This window comes from Trichechus manatus, unplaced genomic scaffold (genome assembly GCF_000243295.1).
Source record: "Trichechus manatus latirostris isolate Lorelei unplaced genomic scaffold, TriManLat1.0 scaffold00126, whole genome shotgun sequence".
NCBI lineage: Eukaryota > Metazoa > Chordata > Mammalia > Sirenia > Trichechidae > Trichechus > Trichechus manatus.
The window spans coordinates 1730228-1744944 of record NW_004444062.1 but is presented as its reverse complement, the minus strand read 5'-3'; the positions used below and the strand labels follow the sequence as shown (position 1 = coordinate 1744944).

At 38.7% G+C, this 14717-nt stretch overlaps 1 protein-coding gene across 1 annotated transcript in view; it reads right to left on the bottom strand.

Annotated features, from left to right (window-relative positions):
• The window catches only part of ATP8A1 (ATPase phospholipid transporting 8A1), a 280252-nt gene that overhangs the window by 74815 nt on the left and 190720 nt on the right, over nt 1-14717 (bottom strand). The window contains exon 19 of the mRNA XM_023738968.1: nt 5538-5710. Within this exon, the coding sequence (XP_023594736.1) occupies nt 5538-5710 (173 nt within the window). The remainder of the gene's footprint in view (nt 1-5537; nt 5711-14717) is intronic.

Genomic DNA, 14717 nt, shown 5'->3' with positions numbered 1-14717 from the left:
AATTTTTGTATGGGAGACTAACTTGAAATGTAAACTTCATTTAAACTACAACAATAAAAAAAAAAAAATACAGCCTTCTCTGGTTGTGTATTTTATAATTGGCTACTAGGCTGTAATATACCTATGCAGTTCCTTTAATATTACCCCGTAGAGCTGAAATAGTAAATGGGGTAGACAGAGCTGAGCAGGTGATTATCATATTAAAACAAAATATGGACATTTTATGAATATAAAATTTATTCACTTTGTCCTCTTTTAGCCATACATGTATGAAAAAAATATTTTTTCAACATTTCCAACATTTATTCATATTTTCTTGGAAGCAAATATAGGGTTGACACATTCATTAACAGTTGTCTTTCCAAAGCCAAACATCTGCTTGGCATCCAATGGCAGTCACAATATTTTTTTTCTTTAGAAGAATGTCTGTTGAGCATTTATTAGCCTCATTTGTGCTGTATGACTATCCTTTAAACAGAACATTTATTTAGAGACATTCTTACAGACAATCCCAAAAGATTCAAGAAGTAGATCTGCCTTGACCCTTTATTTAGTGCACTCAAGCCACAACAGAAAGCATTCAGCGTCCCTTCAGACCTCTTTTTGGGGGACCTCTTGATCGGGCTAAGGTGAAAGGTTTTGTCTGGAATGCCACTCCCAAATGACAGCGTTCACTGAAGACAAGTGTTTTTCTATACACTACAGGGGACAGAGCCTATAAGGGGGTTAAACTTTGATTAGAGATGTTGCAAGTCAGGAAAAATGCTTACTTCAATTTAACTTCTGCTTCTGAGAAGACATGAGTACATAAATTATGTAGAAAAACGGTGATTACTAGACAGTCTAAAAGCTGGAGGCTCTAAGCCAATTTTCAACCAACTGTCACAAAACATAAGTTTCAAAATATGTTTAAACTAAACTGACAACTACAGAAAAAATGTAAAATTCTGTGAAAGGCTGGGTTATGTGAACTGACTAGGACCTTAGAAACTGCATGCTAGTTAACACACAGCAATACTTCACTGCAACATTCCCACTGTCTTCTGGGGGGAATATTAAACGAGGTAGAACAGATGCTTCCCAAAATTAAGCTGATTCAGGCAGTAAAAAGACTATTCCCAGCACAGAGTGGCCAACAGAAGTGGGGTTCATCCAAAAGCTGAAAGGGACATAAGAGGTCCTCTGGTCCAGAAGCTTTCAAGCTGGAAGGAGATAACCCAGGAAGGGTGGTGTGTGTATGCCTTTCCCATTTTTCTATGTCAGACCAATTCCACTCTCATCTGCTTTATATATCCAGGTCCCCCATAGGGCTTGAAATCACTGCTACATTCCATTCTCTTCACTTTACAGGTCACAAAACCAAGGCCAGAGAGATTCCATCAAAATGCCACAGGGGTAGAGCTGGAATAAGAATTTTGTGAATGCCCAGCTAAAATGCCTTTATACCAATCATACAAGCTGCAAGACCTTAGGACATAAAGCAGCTGTCATTGAGATGAGAAATTATTTATCTGGTACAGCTCCTCTCCAGGACAGCTGTTGATTTTACTGTGTACAAAACCTTCACATGAATCTCAGAGCAAGCTTTCTCCCCCACTCTATCTGATGTCCAAGGTGTGAGCCATTTTGCATGTTTGTGTGTGTGTGTATTTATCTTTCTGGAAGAGATGGTCCATAGCTTTCATTTGTTCTTCAAAACTACTTGTGATCCTTCCAAATGATAAGAATCAATGTGTTTGAGTAACAGAATAGAAATGAAGATGAAACGCAAAAGAGTTCATGTTTATAACCAGGAAAACACAGATACTACCCTAAAACCTAGAGGCACGTTTCCTATAAACCTATTCAGGTCATAAATGTAAATGCACACGATGATAAAAGCAGAAAAGCTACAAAGTATCTATGAAAATACAGTACTTGTTAGACTGATGAAGACAGATTTCATTATATTCTTGGGTTTTACATGTTTAAAAAAATTATTTGAGGTATAACATGCAACCTTCACTTTGTAAGCCAATACCAGGACTCCAAAGCCCTGAATAATTTTGGGGTAGAGGATTAGTTCTGTCTCTGAATATTCCCTTCAGAAAACAGTGGTGAGTAAGAAACATAATGACTACTGACTGAGAACAACTGTTTCTTTTAATTCAGCTGTAGACTCTTCAGGGAAAACTCTCATCCTTATAACTCTGTCTATTAGGCAAACACTAAAATCTGCCTTCTGCCCTTTATGTTGATAACGTCAGGGAAGAAAGTGGCTGATGTAATACTGAAGATGGAACTAATATCCAGAGCCTCATTATCTCTTACGGGAAGGCTTTCCCTCTACTTCCACTCCAGCAATGGCTAAAAAGAAGACTGCAGGGGAAGATCAGATTCTGAATTATCTTCACGTGTGGACGGACTACAACTAGACTGGAAAGTGGTTTAGATTTGAGGGGAAAGCCTGTAAAACCAAATGAACAAACGATGTTAGGAAGCGGTGCCATACTGTATTTTGAGATAATATGCAATATTTATCTGGAGTGTCTACTTTATAATGGGGTAAAATAGAGAATTTCCTGAGGCTGGGAGATTGTAATCATCTGAGAAACACTGAGTGGCACTTTGGTTTAATTGTAAAGAATGATGTATGAATCATCTACCTATTCCTATCCAGCCGTAGAAGCATTATCATGGAAATTATACTTAGAGGTCAGTAAGCTAAATGACAAGACAGCTTGTGCCAATAGTTTAGATGCCAAGAGGCAGCACGCCAATGTTTTTGGTGCCAAGAAGGTGCACAGACATAAATCCGGCAGTGGCACTGATGTAATTATGGGCTTAGACCGATTCTCAAAGCCAGGCCGGAAGCTGAACCGCAGTCCTTATGGGAAAAGAGAGAGTATGAAGGTAATGAAAAGAAAAAAGCTGAGGGAAGATATTTTACTCAAAAAACAAACCAACAACAACAACAAAACAATACTAAAACTCTAAGTAAAACTCCGTGTCTGCATGGGGACCTTCACAGTCCTCAAACATGCATAAAAGAGGACCGAGGGAGGAAAGGGCCACACACATCGTTATACGCTCAGTTTCAGAGCTGAGCTGCACGTGCACAGCACAGTGTGAGTACCTCCCAGGGGCCTGGGGCCGGGAGGAGCCCTGAGCTCCATGTGACTTGTGAGTATCCAGAACAAGGATCTCGGGAGGGAATTTCACAAGCACAGAACATATTTTTTTCTCCTTTGACTTTGCTTTCTAGTTTTTCTCTCCCTCTGCTATTGTTTAATTTTGTGGTTCAACTTTTTGAAGAATGGTGGGAGGTACTGAGTTAGCAATGCTGTGAGAATGAGGCTCAGCTGCAATGAATGCATTATGAAAACTAGCCTCCCACGTCTTTCAAACCAATTATGATTCTACTTAACACAGATCAAGAAAGAAGCAGGAGGGAGGGCAGGTAGCAAGTCTTACTCCTCTTTGTATGTGCTGCGTCTACACCCAGCATACAGCAGGCACATAATAGCGACTGAACTGAACTGGTCATGTTATCTAAAGAGCTCTGGGTTCTGTTTCCAAGTAGGAGCCAACAGTCATGTCATTCATGTGCCTCTGAGCAATGCTTTGTTGATCCTTATGATCCCAATTAGTAAAAATGACTAAATGAACAAGTCTGGCACAACATTATCCTGATGGAAGAGTGTCAAAGCTGAACATTACTAAGACTCTATCAAGAGATTAACAAAGAATCATGAAGAGTCACTGCAAAAGCAGATTTTAAAAGGCACAAGGATACCAAAGTACATATGAGACTGTCAAGATGAAATTATTTCCAACTCGTTCTTCACGATTTTAAGCAAAGTGCTTGATTATCAGTAATATTAAACATCTGTACAATACATTGGCCAAGAGATTTAAAATAATATTATTAATACTTGCCACAGAGAAGAAAAAGAAATTATACAACTAAAACAACTGGATTCCTGGGAATAATAAGCAACTCCTAATTCTCTGAGTTTAATTTTGCAGGCTGAAATGATGCTTATAAAGGATACTTATTGAGTATGGTTTAAATTCTATTTCAGAAAGTATATATCAATTGAAGTTAGAAAATATCTATAAGATATAGCTTCCTAGTTTGCAGAAAACACTATGTATATCGGATATGTAAGTGAATAATTGCTGACAAAGACAGGTATAAAAAGTACAACATTCCTTTATTAATAAATATCTTTTAAAAGAAAACAATAAAAGCAAATAGAAGTTTGAAAAATACCGTTAAAAGCACAGATTCTGAGACATTCTTGAGAAGCCCTGCTAACATTTCATCTTCCAGGAAGAGAAAGCAATATGATAAATGGCTATCCTGGCCCTAGTCTGACTGGCTGGTAAGATTAAATAAATGGATGGCAAAGAGAAAAATCCTTAGGTTTCACGGTGACCAGAAAGGAAGTGACTGACAAGAGTCACGAATATACTTTAGATTTTAGGAAGACATAGTTTACACAACTTACAGAAAGAAATGGAGAAGATTCCCCGACAAGAAATTCAGAAAGAACTGGAGCTAAACAGCTAACAAAAATGCAATTTTATGGATTCAAAACCCAAATCCAATGCTGTCAAGTCGATTCCAACTCATAGCGACCCTATGGGGCAGAGCAGAACTGCCCCCTAGGGCTTCTAAGGCTGTAAATCTTTACAGAAGCAGACTGCCACATTTTTCTCTCATGGAGTGGCTAGTGGGTTTGAATCGCTGACCTTTTGGTTAGCAGTCAAGTACTTAACCACTGCGTCACCAGGGCTCCTTTTTATGGATTAGGCCTGGATAACTCAAAACAGATTTTAATTTAGCATATTGGCAATACTATAAATCAGAGGGCAACGGAAAGTATAGTCAATGCACAAACCTCAGGAAAATGCTCACTATGTGGAAAACGATGTGAGTTAGCACCTCTAATCATACCATTCGCCAAAGTAAGTCCTACCAGTAGGATCAAAGATTTAAGTGTAGAAAACAAACCAGTTGCCGTTGAGTCAACTTTGACTTATTGTGACCCCATGTGTATCAAAGTAGAACTGTACTCCATAGAGTTTTCAATGGTTGATTTTTTTGGAAGTAGATCGCCAGGTCTTTCTTCCGAGGTGCCTCTGGGTGGATTCAAACCTCAAACCAATCTTTTAGTTAGCAGCCAAACCGTTAAGCATTTGTACTACCCAGGGACATCGTAGGAAATAGAACCCTTAAAAAAAAAGAAAAAAAAACCCTAGATGGAAATGCAGATAAATAATCTAATTTATACCCAGAAAATGGCAAGAAGACTGTTGATTCAAATTATAAACAATAATGATTAATAATTGTGAGACCTGACTTACAAAAGCTCTGCTAACACATTCTATCACAGTTTCTGAACCTTGAGTCTTGGATGAATGAATTAATATATAACCTAATGCTTACAAATTCTACATGGAATAACTTCAAGGAACTTTAAAAATCAAGAATTTAGGATCAAGTCACTCTTCAGTGAAGTCTGAAAATATTAAGGAAAGCTTGAACTTACCTGCAGCAAATGACAGCTTTGCATGACAAAGCTAAGTCCAGGAAATACTGTCGTACTCCGAAGGTTAAGGCATACTTGAGAGTTTTCCCATCAATTATAAGAGCAAAATCATTCTCTTTCTGAAGAGCATCACCAAGGGTGGTGCAGTGATGACTGAGAGTTTCCCTTGTCCCCTGTAAAATTAAACAAAAAATGCTCCTCAAGATTTATTCCTACTTCTTCTATTAAGATGACTTATGGATGTTGAATTAACTACATTTATTTTTTGTGCTTTATAGGTTTCAAATTGCTTTCACACATCTCCACTCATTTGATTCTCACAAAAGCCATGAAGAAGATTGGACAAACATTATCAGAAAAAGTAAGTTATTCCCTTGAAGGCTCACATCTGTTTCTGGCAGGGTTGGGACTAGACTGTAAGTCACCTGTTCCTGTTATCTCCCCGCCTTCCTATCTCATTATTCTAACCACACAATCACAGTACTGCAGACTATTTTCAGTAAATTATGTTTTTTTAAAAAATTGTCCTACGATATTAACTAGTCAAAATTGCTTAGCCATGAATCAAGGGAAAAAGTTGGGGTATATAATTTAGATAATTTATTGGTATTCTTTCAAAAGTACTCAAAACTATTGAAATTTAATTCCTAGTAACCAAGAAGAGGAAATGCAGTATCCGTAATCTCTTGCCACTTCGTGAACTGGCTTCTAAAATTTTAATCACGATTTCATGATGCTGTATTTTAGTTGGGGATGGTGACATTTGGCTTGGTAATCTTGGTGGATCAAATAAAAGACACAACCCCCCTTCCATCAACGAAGAGTTTACTTTCTGGCGCGCGCGCGCGCACCCGCGCACGCACGCACGCACGCACGCACACCCCTTTAGTGTCAAGGAAAGCTTTGTTCATCTCAGCCATACAGAGGGGATGTATTTGTTTCCCTCTGTCAAGACTGCTTTCCCAGCTCTTCAAAGGGAAAGTTTCTAGATATCGAGCTTTTCTCCCCAAATCCTGTAGACTCTTCCTATAACCTAGTGGAGAAAGCTTCCTGTTTCACAAAAGCCCTAACACTGGCCTTGGACAAGGAAATATAAGGAACAGTTTCTCTCCAATTAGATTTTTTTCTGAGTGCCAATATCTGAGCCTGCAGTTATTTATATAATAAATACAAATCTATATCTACACAGGAAATATACCTCTAACATAGTACATGTATATTTTATATAATAAATTTTTATTATATTCATGGGAAATATAATTACTGTTCCAAGTTGAGACTATGGTTGTCAAACTGCAGTTATTTTTACAAAGAGGGAGGCAGGCAAAGGTAATTTAAATTTTATACTGGAAATTTTTAAAGGTGTTTCTGCATTTGTATTCAAATGTGGCTTTAACTACGTTCTGGCATTTCAGAACCTGTTTATCAAAATCATAAAACCACGTTGTACTGTAAGTCAGACTGCCCAGCTTCTCCCAGAGTGAAACTTGACTTAACACTTCCCCTGCTCCCCATTACACACCTAGTGATGCAAAACACCAGCACAGAGCAGCATTCTTTGCAAAATTTTCAGTTCACACTTCACATCAGGGGTGAAGTAGCTGTTCTAATTTATGGGTCTCACCCTCCTATTTCCTGCTGGAAATTTTTGGCCCAAGAGGACTTATGAAAGGAGGAGAAAATGTCGGTTAAGATTCTGCAAGCAAAATTTACCAATGACAATCCATAGTACCCTGGATTGTCTTAAAAGCAAATTACATAGATGATATTAACGAATAAATAAGTAAATCACTGATCTGATGAAAGAAATAAAATAACAGTAGGTAACATTTAACACGTACTACACACTGGGCACTGTTCCAAGGGTTACAGGTACAGATACAACATTTTAATGAACACTTGTTACAACCCCATGTAGAGTCCCTGGTGGTGCAAATGGTTAATGTCTTGGCTGCTAACCGAAAGGTTGGAGGTTCAAGACTACCCAGAGTCATCTCAGAAGAAAGGCCTGGTGATCCACTTCCAAAAAATCAGCCTTGAAAACTCTACGAAGCACAGTTCTACTCTGACACAAATGGGGTGGGTCGTCATGAGTTGGAGTCGATTTGATGGCAACTGGTTAATGATACAACCCTATGAAGAAGGCTCTACTATGATTCACATTGTGCAGATGAGAAAGATAAGACAGAGTTTAAGTTCCTTGCCCAAGAATATATGGCTACCAAGAAGTGAAATCAAACACAGAATTAAAGGTCTGCGCTATCTTATTTTCTCTATGTGATTCAGTTAAAAAGAAAAAAATCAAACTTTAGACAGCACCAGGCAAAGACAGTTAGAACTGGAATGCCCACACCATTCCCTGTTGTTTCCCTAGAGCCCTCATCAGCTGTCTTTCATCCTGTCTTTACCGCCAGCAGAGATTTCTCTCCATAAAATAAATTTAAAACATAAAACATGCCACTTTTTGTTCTAAAATCTTTCTATAGCTTCCCACTGCCTACATGGTAAAGTCCCAGCTCCTTAAAATGGCATTTAAGGCTTTCTATAAACCCCAACCCAACTCTCCTTCATGTTTCCTTCTTCCCTATTTTTCCACCTCTATACACTCCACCATCTTGACTCCTTTACTTCCCTCTCTCTAGTATGCCCTTCCCACCACAGGAGAGTCTACCCACCTTATAAAACCAAGCTTACCCTAGCCACACCCTCCTTGGCTCATTCCACTGCTACCAAGTGTAACTTCCTCTGTGCTGGCAAAGTTCTCAGGGTAAAGACCATATCTAACCTGTTTCCCAGCAACAAACACAGCGACTGCCCATTACAGATGCTCAGGAAATACATATTTATTGAATGAGAGCACTGATAAATTCTGGTTTTATCCTAGTGGCAGAACTCCATCTTCTTCCCTATTACCTTTTGTGATTATAAAAGAGAGGGAAAAAAAAGTCTTCTACTACTTGGTTCCTAATTTTCTAGAGAACAAATAATCCATTACTTAACAGTCCTTCAAGCCAAAGCATTGCTCACTAAATGCTTCTGTATTTTTTAAGCTATTGCCCAAGTAACTCCTGGGTTGAAAACCTGAAATATGAGATGGACTTTGGGAGAACTTTGAATTTCTTTAAAGAGGAGCTACAATGCAAAACTGAAAGTCAAGTAAACCTCAAATACCAAAAACCAAACCCGTTGCCGTTGAGTTGATTCTGCCTCATAGGATTCTATAGGACGGAGTAAACTGCCCCATAGTTTCCAAGGAACGGCTAGTGGATTTGAATTGCCAACCTTTTGGTTAGCAGGTGAGCTCTTAACCACCTCGGCACCAGGGCTCCAAGTGAACCTCAGAACTGTGCAAATGTCCTCATTAACCAACCGGTGGTACACAGTCTTGTCCTCCCCACCCCCTCGCTTTCTAAGACCTTCTCTAACACCTTTAAATTTGTTGAAAACTCTATTTGTAGCATCATTACCCCTGGGTTTCCATGGTGATTATCACAGATCTTCAGCAAATCAAAAGGTGTCAAGAGATGTAACAGAGAACATTCCAGAAGGTGAGGCAAAAACTTACCTCAGTGAATTCTCCTGCCAGCCCACCTAGGGTGCAAGGTAACAACAACAACAGCTACAAAAATTTTCTTATGTTAGTTTGTAGTTTTCTTTTATAAGTAGCTCTATTGTTGGCTATGCGCTGCCAGTTACAAGTTATATTTTATCCTTATTTACTGCCAGGAGTATTTTAAAATTCTTTTATTTATGAAAGTTTATTGCTTTTCCCCTAAGCCTGGGAGCCATACTTTATGGCCGTATTGCATTGAAGCTTATCTCCTGCAGCTAGAGATAAATTTATTACTATATTAGCTGTTGCTTTGTTTTCTTTCTGGCTACTGAAGGTGGAAATGCTTAAACATTTAAACTTCGTGACTTATGAAAGTGAAAATATATAAATGAGAATCCAAATCAGAAAAAGGATAAAAGACCATGTAATATGAAAATAAAAGGTTTGTATCTCCCTGTTATACACGTTTTTATTTGTAGGCTGAAAGAAAATGAGCATCTGTTGCCATAATCAAGGACATTCAAGGCAACTTGGGGAAATAGGTAGGCAAGGGGAAAGACCAGGGTCCAGGTGAGGAGCCAAGTAAGAGGAAGTCACACACCTCCCCCAACCAGGACCCCATGTGGACATTCTAGCCAACAATTCAACTTTCCTTACACCCACAGCACCATGCACAGCCAAGTGCTCATTAGAAGCCCTTAGCTCCGTGACTTTCTACTGTACTTTCATGCCTTGCCAACTTCCAATTTAGCCCATAACCAATACTTCTTTGTTCTTAGTCTCAATGCAGAATGAAAAAACAAACAAACAAACAAAAACATATCACCTGGAGGACAAGCTCTACTACAGCTCTCTTCTCTTACATGGGTGCACATTACTGCTGATCTATACTTATATCCATGCCTTTGTTGTTCTTGTTAGTTACTACTGAGTCAGCTCCGACTCATGGTGATCTTATGTATAACGGTATGAAACATTGCCTGGTCCGCGCCATCCTCAATCTTTGTTATGTTTGAGCTCACTGTTGCAGCTACCATATCAATCCATCTCCCAGAAGGTTTCCTTTATTTTTGCTGACCATCTACTTTACCAAAAATGATATCCTTTTCTACAGAGTGGTCTTTCTTGATATCGTGTCCAAAGTAAATGAGCCAAAGTCTTGCCATCTTCGCTTCTAGGGAGCACTCTGGTGGTATTTCTCTGATGACTGATTTGTTTTTTGGCAGTCCACAGTATATTCAACATTCTTTACCAACACCACAATTCAAATGCCATCAATTTTCCCTCAAGCTTCCTTTTTCATTGTCCAGCTTTCACATCCATATGAGGTGACTGAAAAGACCATGACTTGGGGCAGGCGCACCTTAGTCATCAAAGTGACATCTTTGATTTTTATACATATACCTAGTAGATTTCATTCTGCCCAGAGGCTACTCTAGATCTTTTCTTCTCTCCCCAAGTTTCCATATGTGTCCCCAATCACTGCAGCAAACATCTGTCTGCTTTACTAAAAAACTTTATACCAGAAAGAATTCCCTCAATTTTTGTTCCTTAACCTCAAAACTTCCTTTACCTACCAGATGCCGCTGAATCATTTCCAACTCATGGGGACCCAATGTGTGTCAGAGTAAAACTCCATAGGGTTTTCAGTGGCTGATTTTTTGAAAGAAGATCACCAGGCCTTTCGTCAAGGTGCCTCTGGGTGAATTCAAACCTCCAACCCTTCAGTTAGCAGCTGAGCATGTTAAATATCTGCACCACTAAGGGACTCCTTACCTAATCCCCCCTAATTCTTGACCTAGGGGGAAGAACTCTTATAATCCAACACCTGCTTCTCCTCAAATAATATAAATTTTCCTCACTTTTCTCCTGCATCTCTGTTCTTCCCACTGTCACTATTTTTTTCTTCTTTAAGCCTAGATAGTAGGTCATGATTTTCTTATTCTAGAAACAGTGAACAAATAAATAAACCAAGAAATCTTCCCTTGACTCTACTTTTCAAGAATCCTCCAGGAGGAACAAATATTTCCATCTTCTAGGTTCCCTACTTGTTTTATACCTCTATAATGTAGCATAATGTATACTAGCTTATCTGTTTATATCTCTAGCTACCCTTTGAAACTGAGGGCCTTTAAGAAGAGATGGAATAAAACTAATAAAATTTTGGTAACTGAAAAAATAAATTATTAATGATGAGAGAACAACTTATGGGAGGTAAAATGGTTTTCTCATGTGACCATTTTAAGAATAATTTTTCTGCTATCTGCTAAAAGTCCTTTGTAATCTTGGAGACACTGAATTAGAACAATAAAGAAGATATTAATGAGCCCATCCATATACTAGAGGAAAAGGAGAACAAAGAAGTAGTTATAATCCAACACCTACTTCTCCCCAAATAATATAAATTGTCTAAAGAATATTATAGAATGAATGCCTAGGCTATCTACTAAGTGATCAGTAACAGTGGGTCAATGAGAACTAAGCAATATTTATTTAGTTCATAAGACATGTACTTGAAAAAAAATAACATGATTGCAGATAATTAGGCCAAGGAGAACTCTTCACTAAAGATAACTGTGATCAAAAGGCCTTAATGAAATCTCATTTAAATTCTTAGGAAACAGTCTGGTAAAATAGCTAACATTCATAGAACACTCTCCAATAAAATAAAAATAAAAAAGCAGCAATCTTTAAGAAATCAAAGACTGGCAGTTTTATGGTAATCTTTTTCATTACTTTTGTTATGACCTTTAGTGAGGAAACCCTTGATAAAATCACAGAGGGTACCCTAGACAATGAAATCTGACCGAATTTTGAAGTGAAATAAACCGAAAGCCCTGATTTGTTTGGACAATATTACAGCGTCCAAGTTGTCATTTTAATTTTGGCAAAGCTCTGCTTGGAACACTTTCAAAAACCCAGAGGCCAGATGTGCAAAGAACATGTTAGGCCACCTAAGAACTATGTTTTTGGTGGCCCCAAATGTAATGTTGCAGAAAGCACCTGCATAAAAACAACTCTTTTCAGTTCTTAGCATTCTTGTTTTTTTTCCTGATTCTGTTCAGAGGTTTACAGGACAGATAGTCTTACTTAGGAACAAGTCCAAGGAACACCCTAGTAGAGAATGTGGAAATATCCCTAAGGAAAGGAAAAGGAAAGTCTTCTGCTAGAAGACTGGTTAGCCAAGTATTTCACAGAGCAGACATGAGGTGAAGATTATGGATAAATAGTCCAACATGCATCACTTATAGTAGTGCTTCCACACCTTACTCCTGGGCAGCAGATATTTACTTGTAATGAAAGTAAATACCATGCAATCACTCCTATATATCCCAAAGGGCATCATCAGCAAGGCTAACCCAAACAGCAAGCCTTAAAGGAAAATAACCTATCTATACTCACTTAGTTCAGAGTATATTTTGGTGTTTGGGTCCGAGTACAAACAAGTTCCCAACATTTATACTTACTTATGCCTGGGAATGTGTTAAATATGTGCAGGTCAAATGATAAACTTATGTTATGAGGGGTATTCTGTTCCCAGAAAGGGGTAAAGATTCCAAATTACATCTTGACTTTCAGACACAATATCTAACAATGTATTTCATTGTTCTTTGACTTGTTCTTTTCCTTCAAAACTGGACACAAAGTTTACTGCTAGTGAAGTCTAATGATCATACAGCTGGGGCTAATGAATCACTGTTGACAGACCACACAACTTCCACCTTTGTGAGAATGGACTTAAGTTTATAAAGCCAGTACTTTCTGCTATAATGTTAACATCACAGGTTTCTGTTTCCATTTACTTTCCGTAGAAAGGGCAAAATCTAACACAATGTTACAAAAAAGTCTTGCAAGAATCTTGCTAAACAAAGATGGAGACTCTGCTGAGACAAGGTAACTGGCTGGAGGCACACCCACTGTAACTTCAGAACCTGTCAGCGGATGTGCATATGTCACCAACCAGTGTAAGAGCAGTCTTATGTCACCGTGTAATGTGCAAGCACGGTACACAAAAGTGGAACATGAGAAAGCTGAAGCCGGCCAGTGAGAGTACACATGATGCTCCCTGGCACTGAGAACATTTGAAATCAAATGATGACGCCACATTGTAAAGAACTAGAGTTGCAGAAACTGAAACTATACCCATGGCTCAGAACTCAAGACGTCCTCAAATTCCTCAGCTCCGAAGCATGCAGACTAGATAAGCTAACCCAACATTTTTCACCTTCCTTGAAAAGGAAAAATTAGTGTTTTACTCTGAAAAATTCCCTCAGTGATGTAAAAGGGAAAAATTAAATGAAAACGAGAAATAATGAAATGTTCCAATCACTAACTTGAGTATACTTAAGGCACCAAGAACTCCAAGTCCCCTCTTTGCATCAGGTAGCTACACAAGCCCAGTGTTCTGAAAAGGATTATATCATACTTTATGTGAAAAAGTATCACAGGTAAGTTCATTTCATATGCTCCATCGAGAAATTTTTCCATATGGGGGTATAAACGTAATTCAATCTACTTCCTTAATATTTTATTTCATTTTTTTGTTTGACTAACTCTAGAAGGTATCAGAAAGGCTTGGGCTGCATCCTAGCTCTGCCACTGTCATGGTTTGAAGTATGTCCCCCCAAAAATGTGTGTATCAATTTGGGTAGGCCATGATTCCCAGAATTGTTTGGTTGGCCTCCATTCTGTGATTGTAATTTTATGTTAAAGAGGATTAGGGCGGGATTGTAACACCATCCTTACCCAGGTCACATCCCTGATCCAATGTAAAGGGAGTTTCCCTAGGGTGTGGCCTGCACCACCCTTTACCTTACAAGAGAAAAAAGGAAAGGGAAGCAAGCAGAGAATTGGGGACCTCATACCATCAAGAAAGGAACACCGGGAGCAGAGCACGTCCTTTGGACCTGAGGTTCCTGCACAGCGAAGCTCCTAGTCCAGGGGAAGACTGATGATGATGAGGACCTTCCTCCAGAGCCGAGAGAGAAAGAAAGCCTTCCCCTGGAGCTGACACCCTGAATTTGGACTTCTAGCCTACTAGACTGTGAGAAAATAAATATCTCTTTGTGAAAGCCATCCACTTGTGGTATTTCTGTTAGAGTAGCACTACATGACTAAGACAGCCACTTACTGGCTATCTCTCCTCAGGCAGATTACTTCTATGAATTCTAGTTTTCACATTCATAACTGGGTTAATAGCTATTTTACAGGGCAAATGTGGTGATAAAATATGTCCACTCCTTTATTTGTAAGTAAAGTGCCCTGTCCAATGCTTGGCACAGAGTGGAAACAAATAAAGACTAATTCCTTCTCTTCTGCTGATATTAGGTATAATAGAGGTGCCAATTCATCATGAAGAATGATCAGCAAACTATGAAACACTACACAACATTAGTACAATTCAAGTGCTATATTACAGAGATAATTTTAATTCCTTCTGAAATCTCCCAGTGGTAATTTTACTTCAATCTACCTTTTGACTGCTAACACTCAACTCTGTCAGTTCTTTCTTCTACTACATAAAAAGTAGCTGGACTACATTCTACCTTGGTGAGTAGTGTCTGGGGTCTTAAAAGCCTGTGAGCAGCCATCTAAGATACTCCACTGGTCTCATCTCTTCGGGAGCA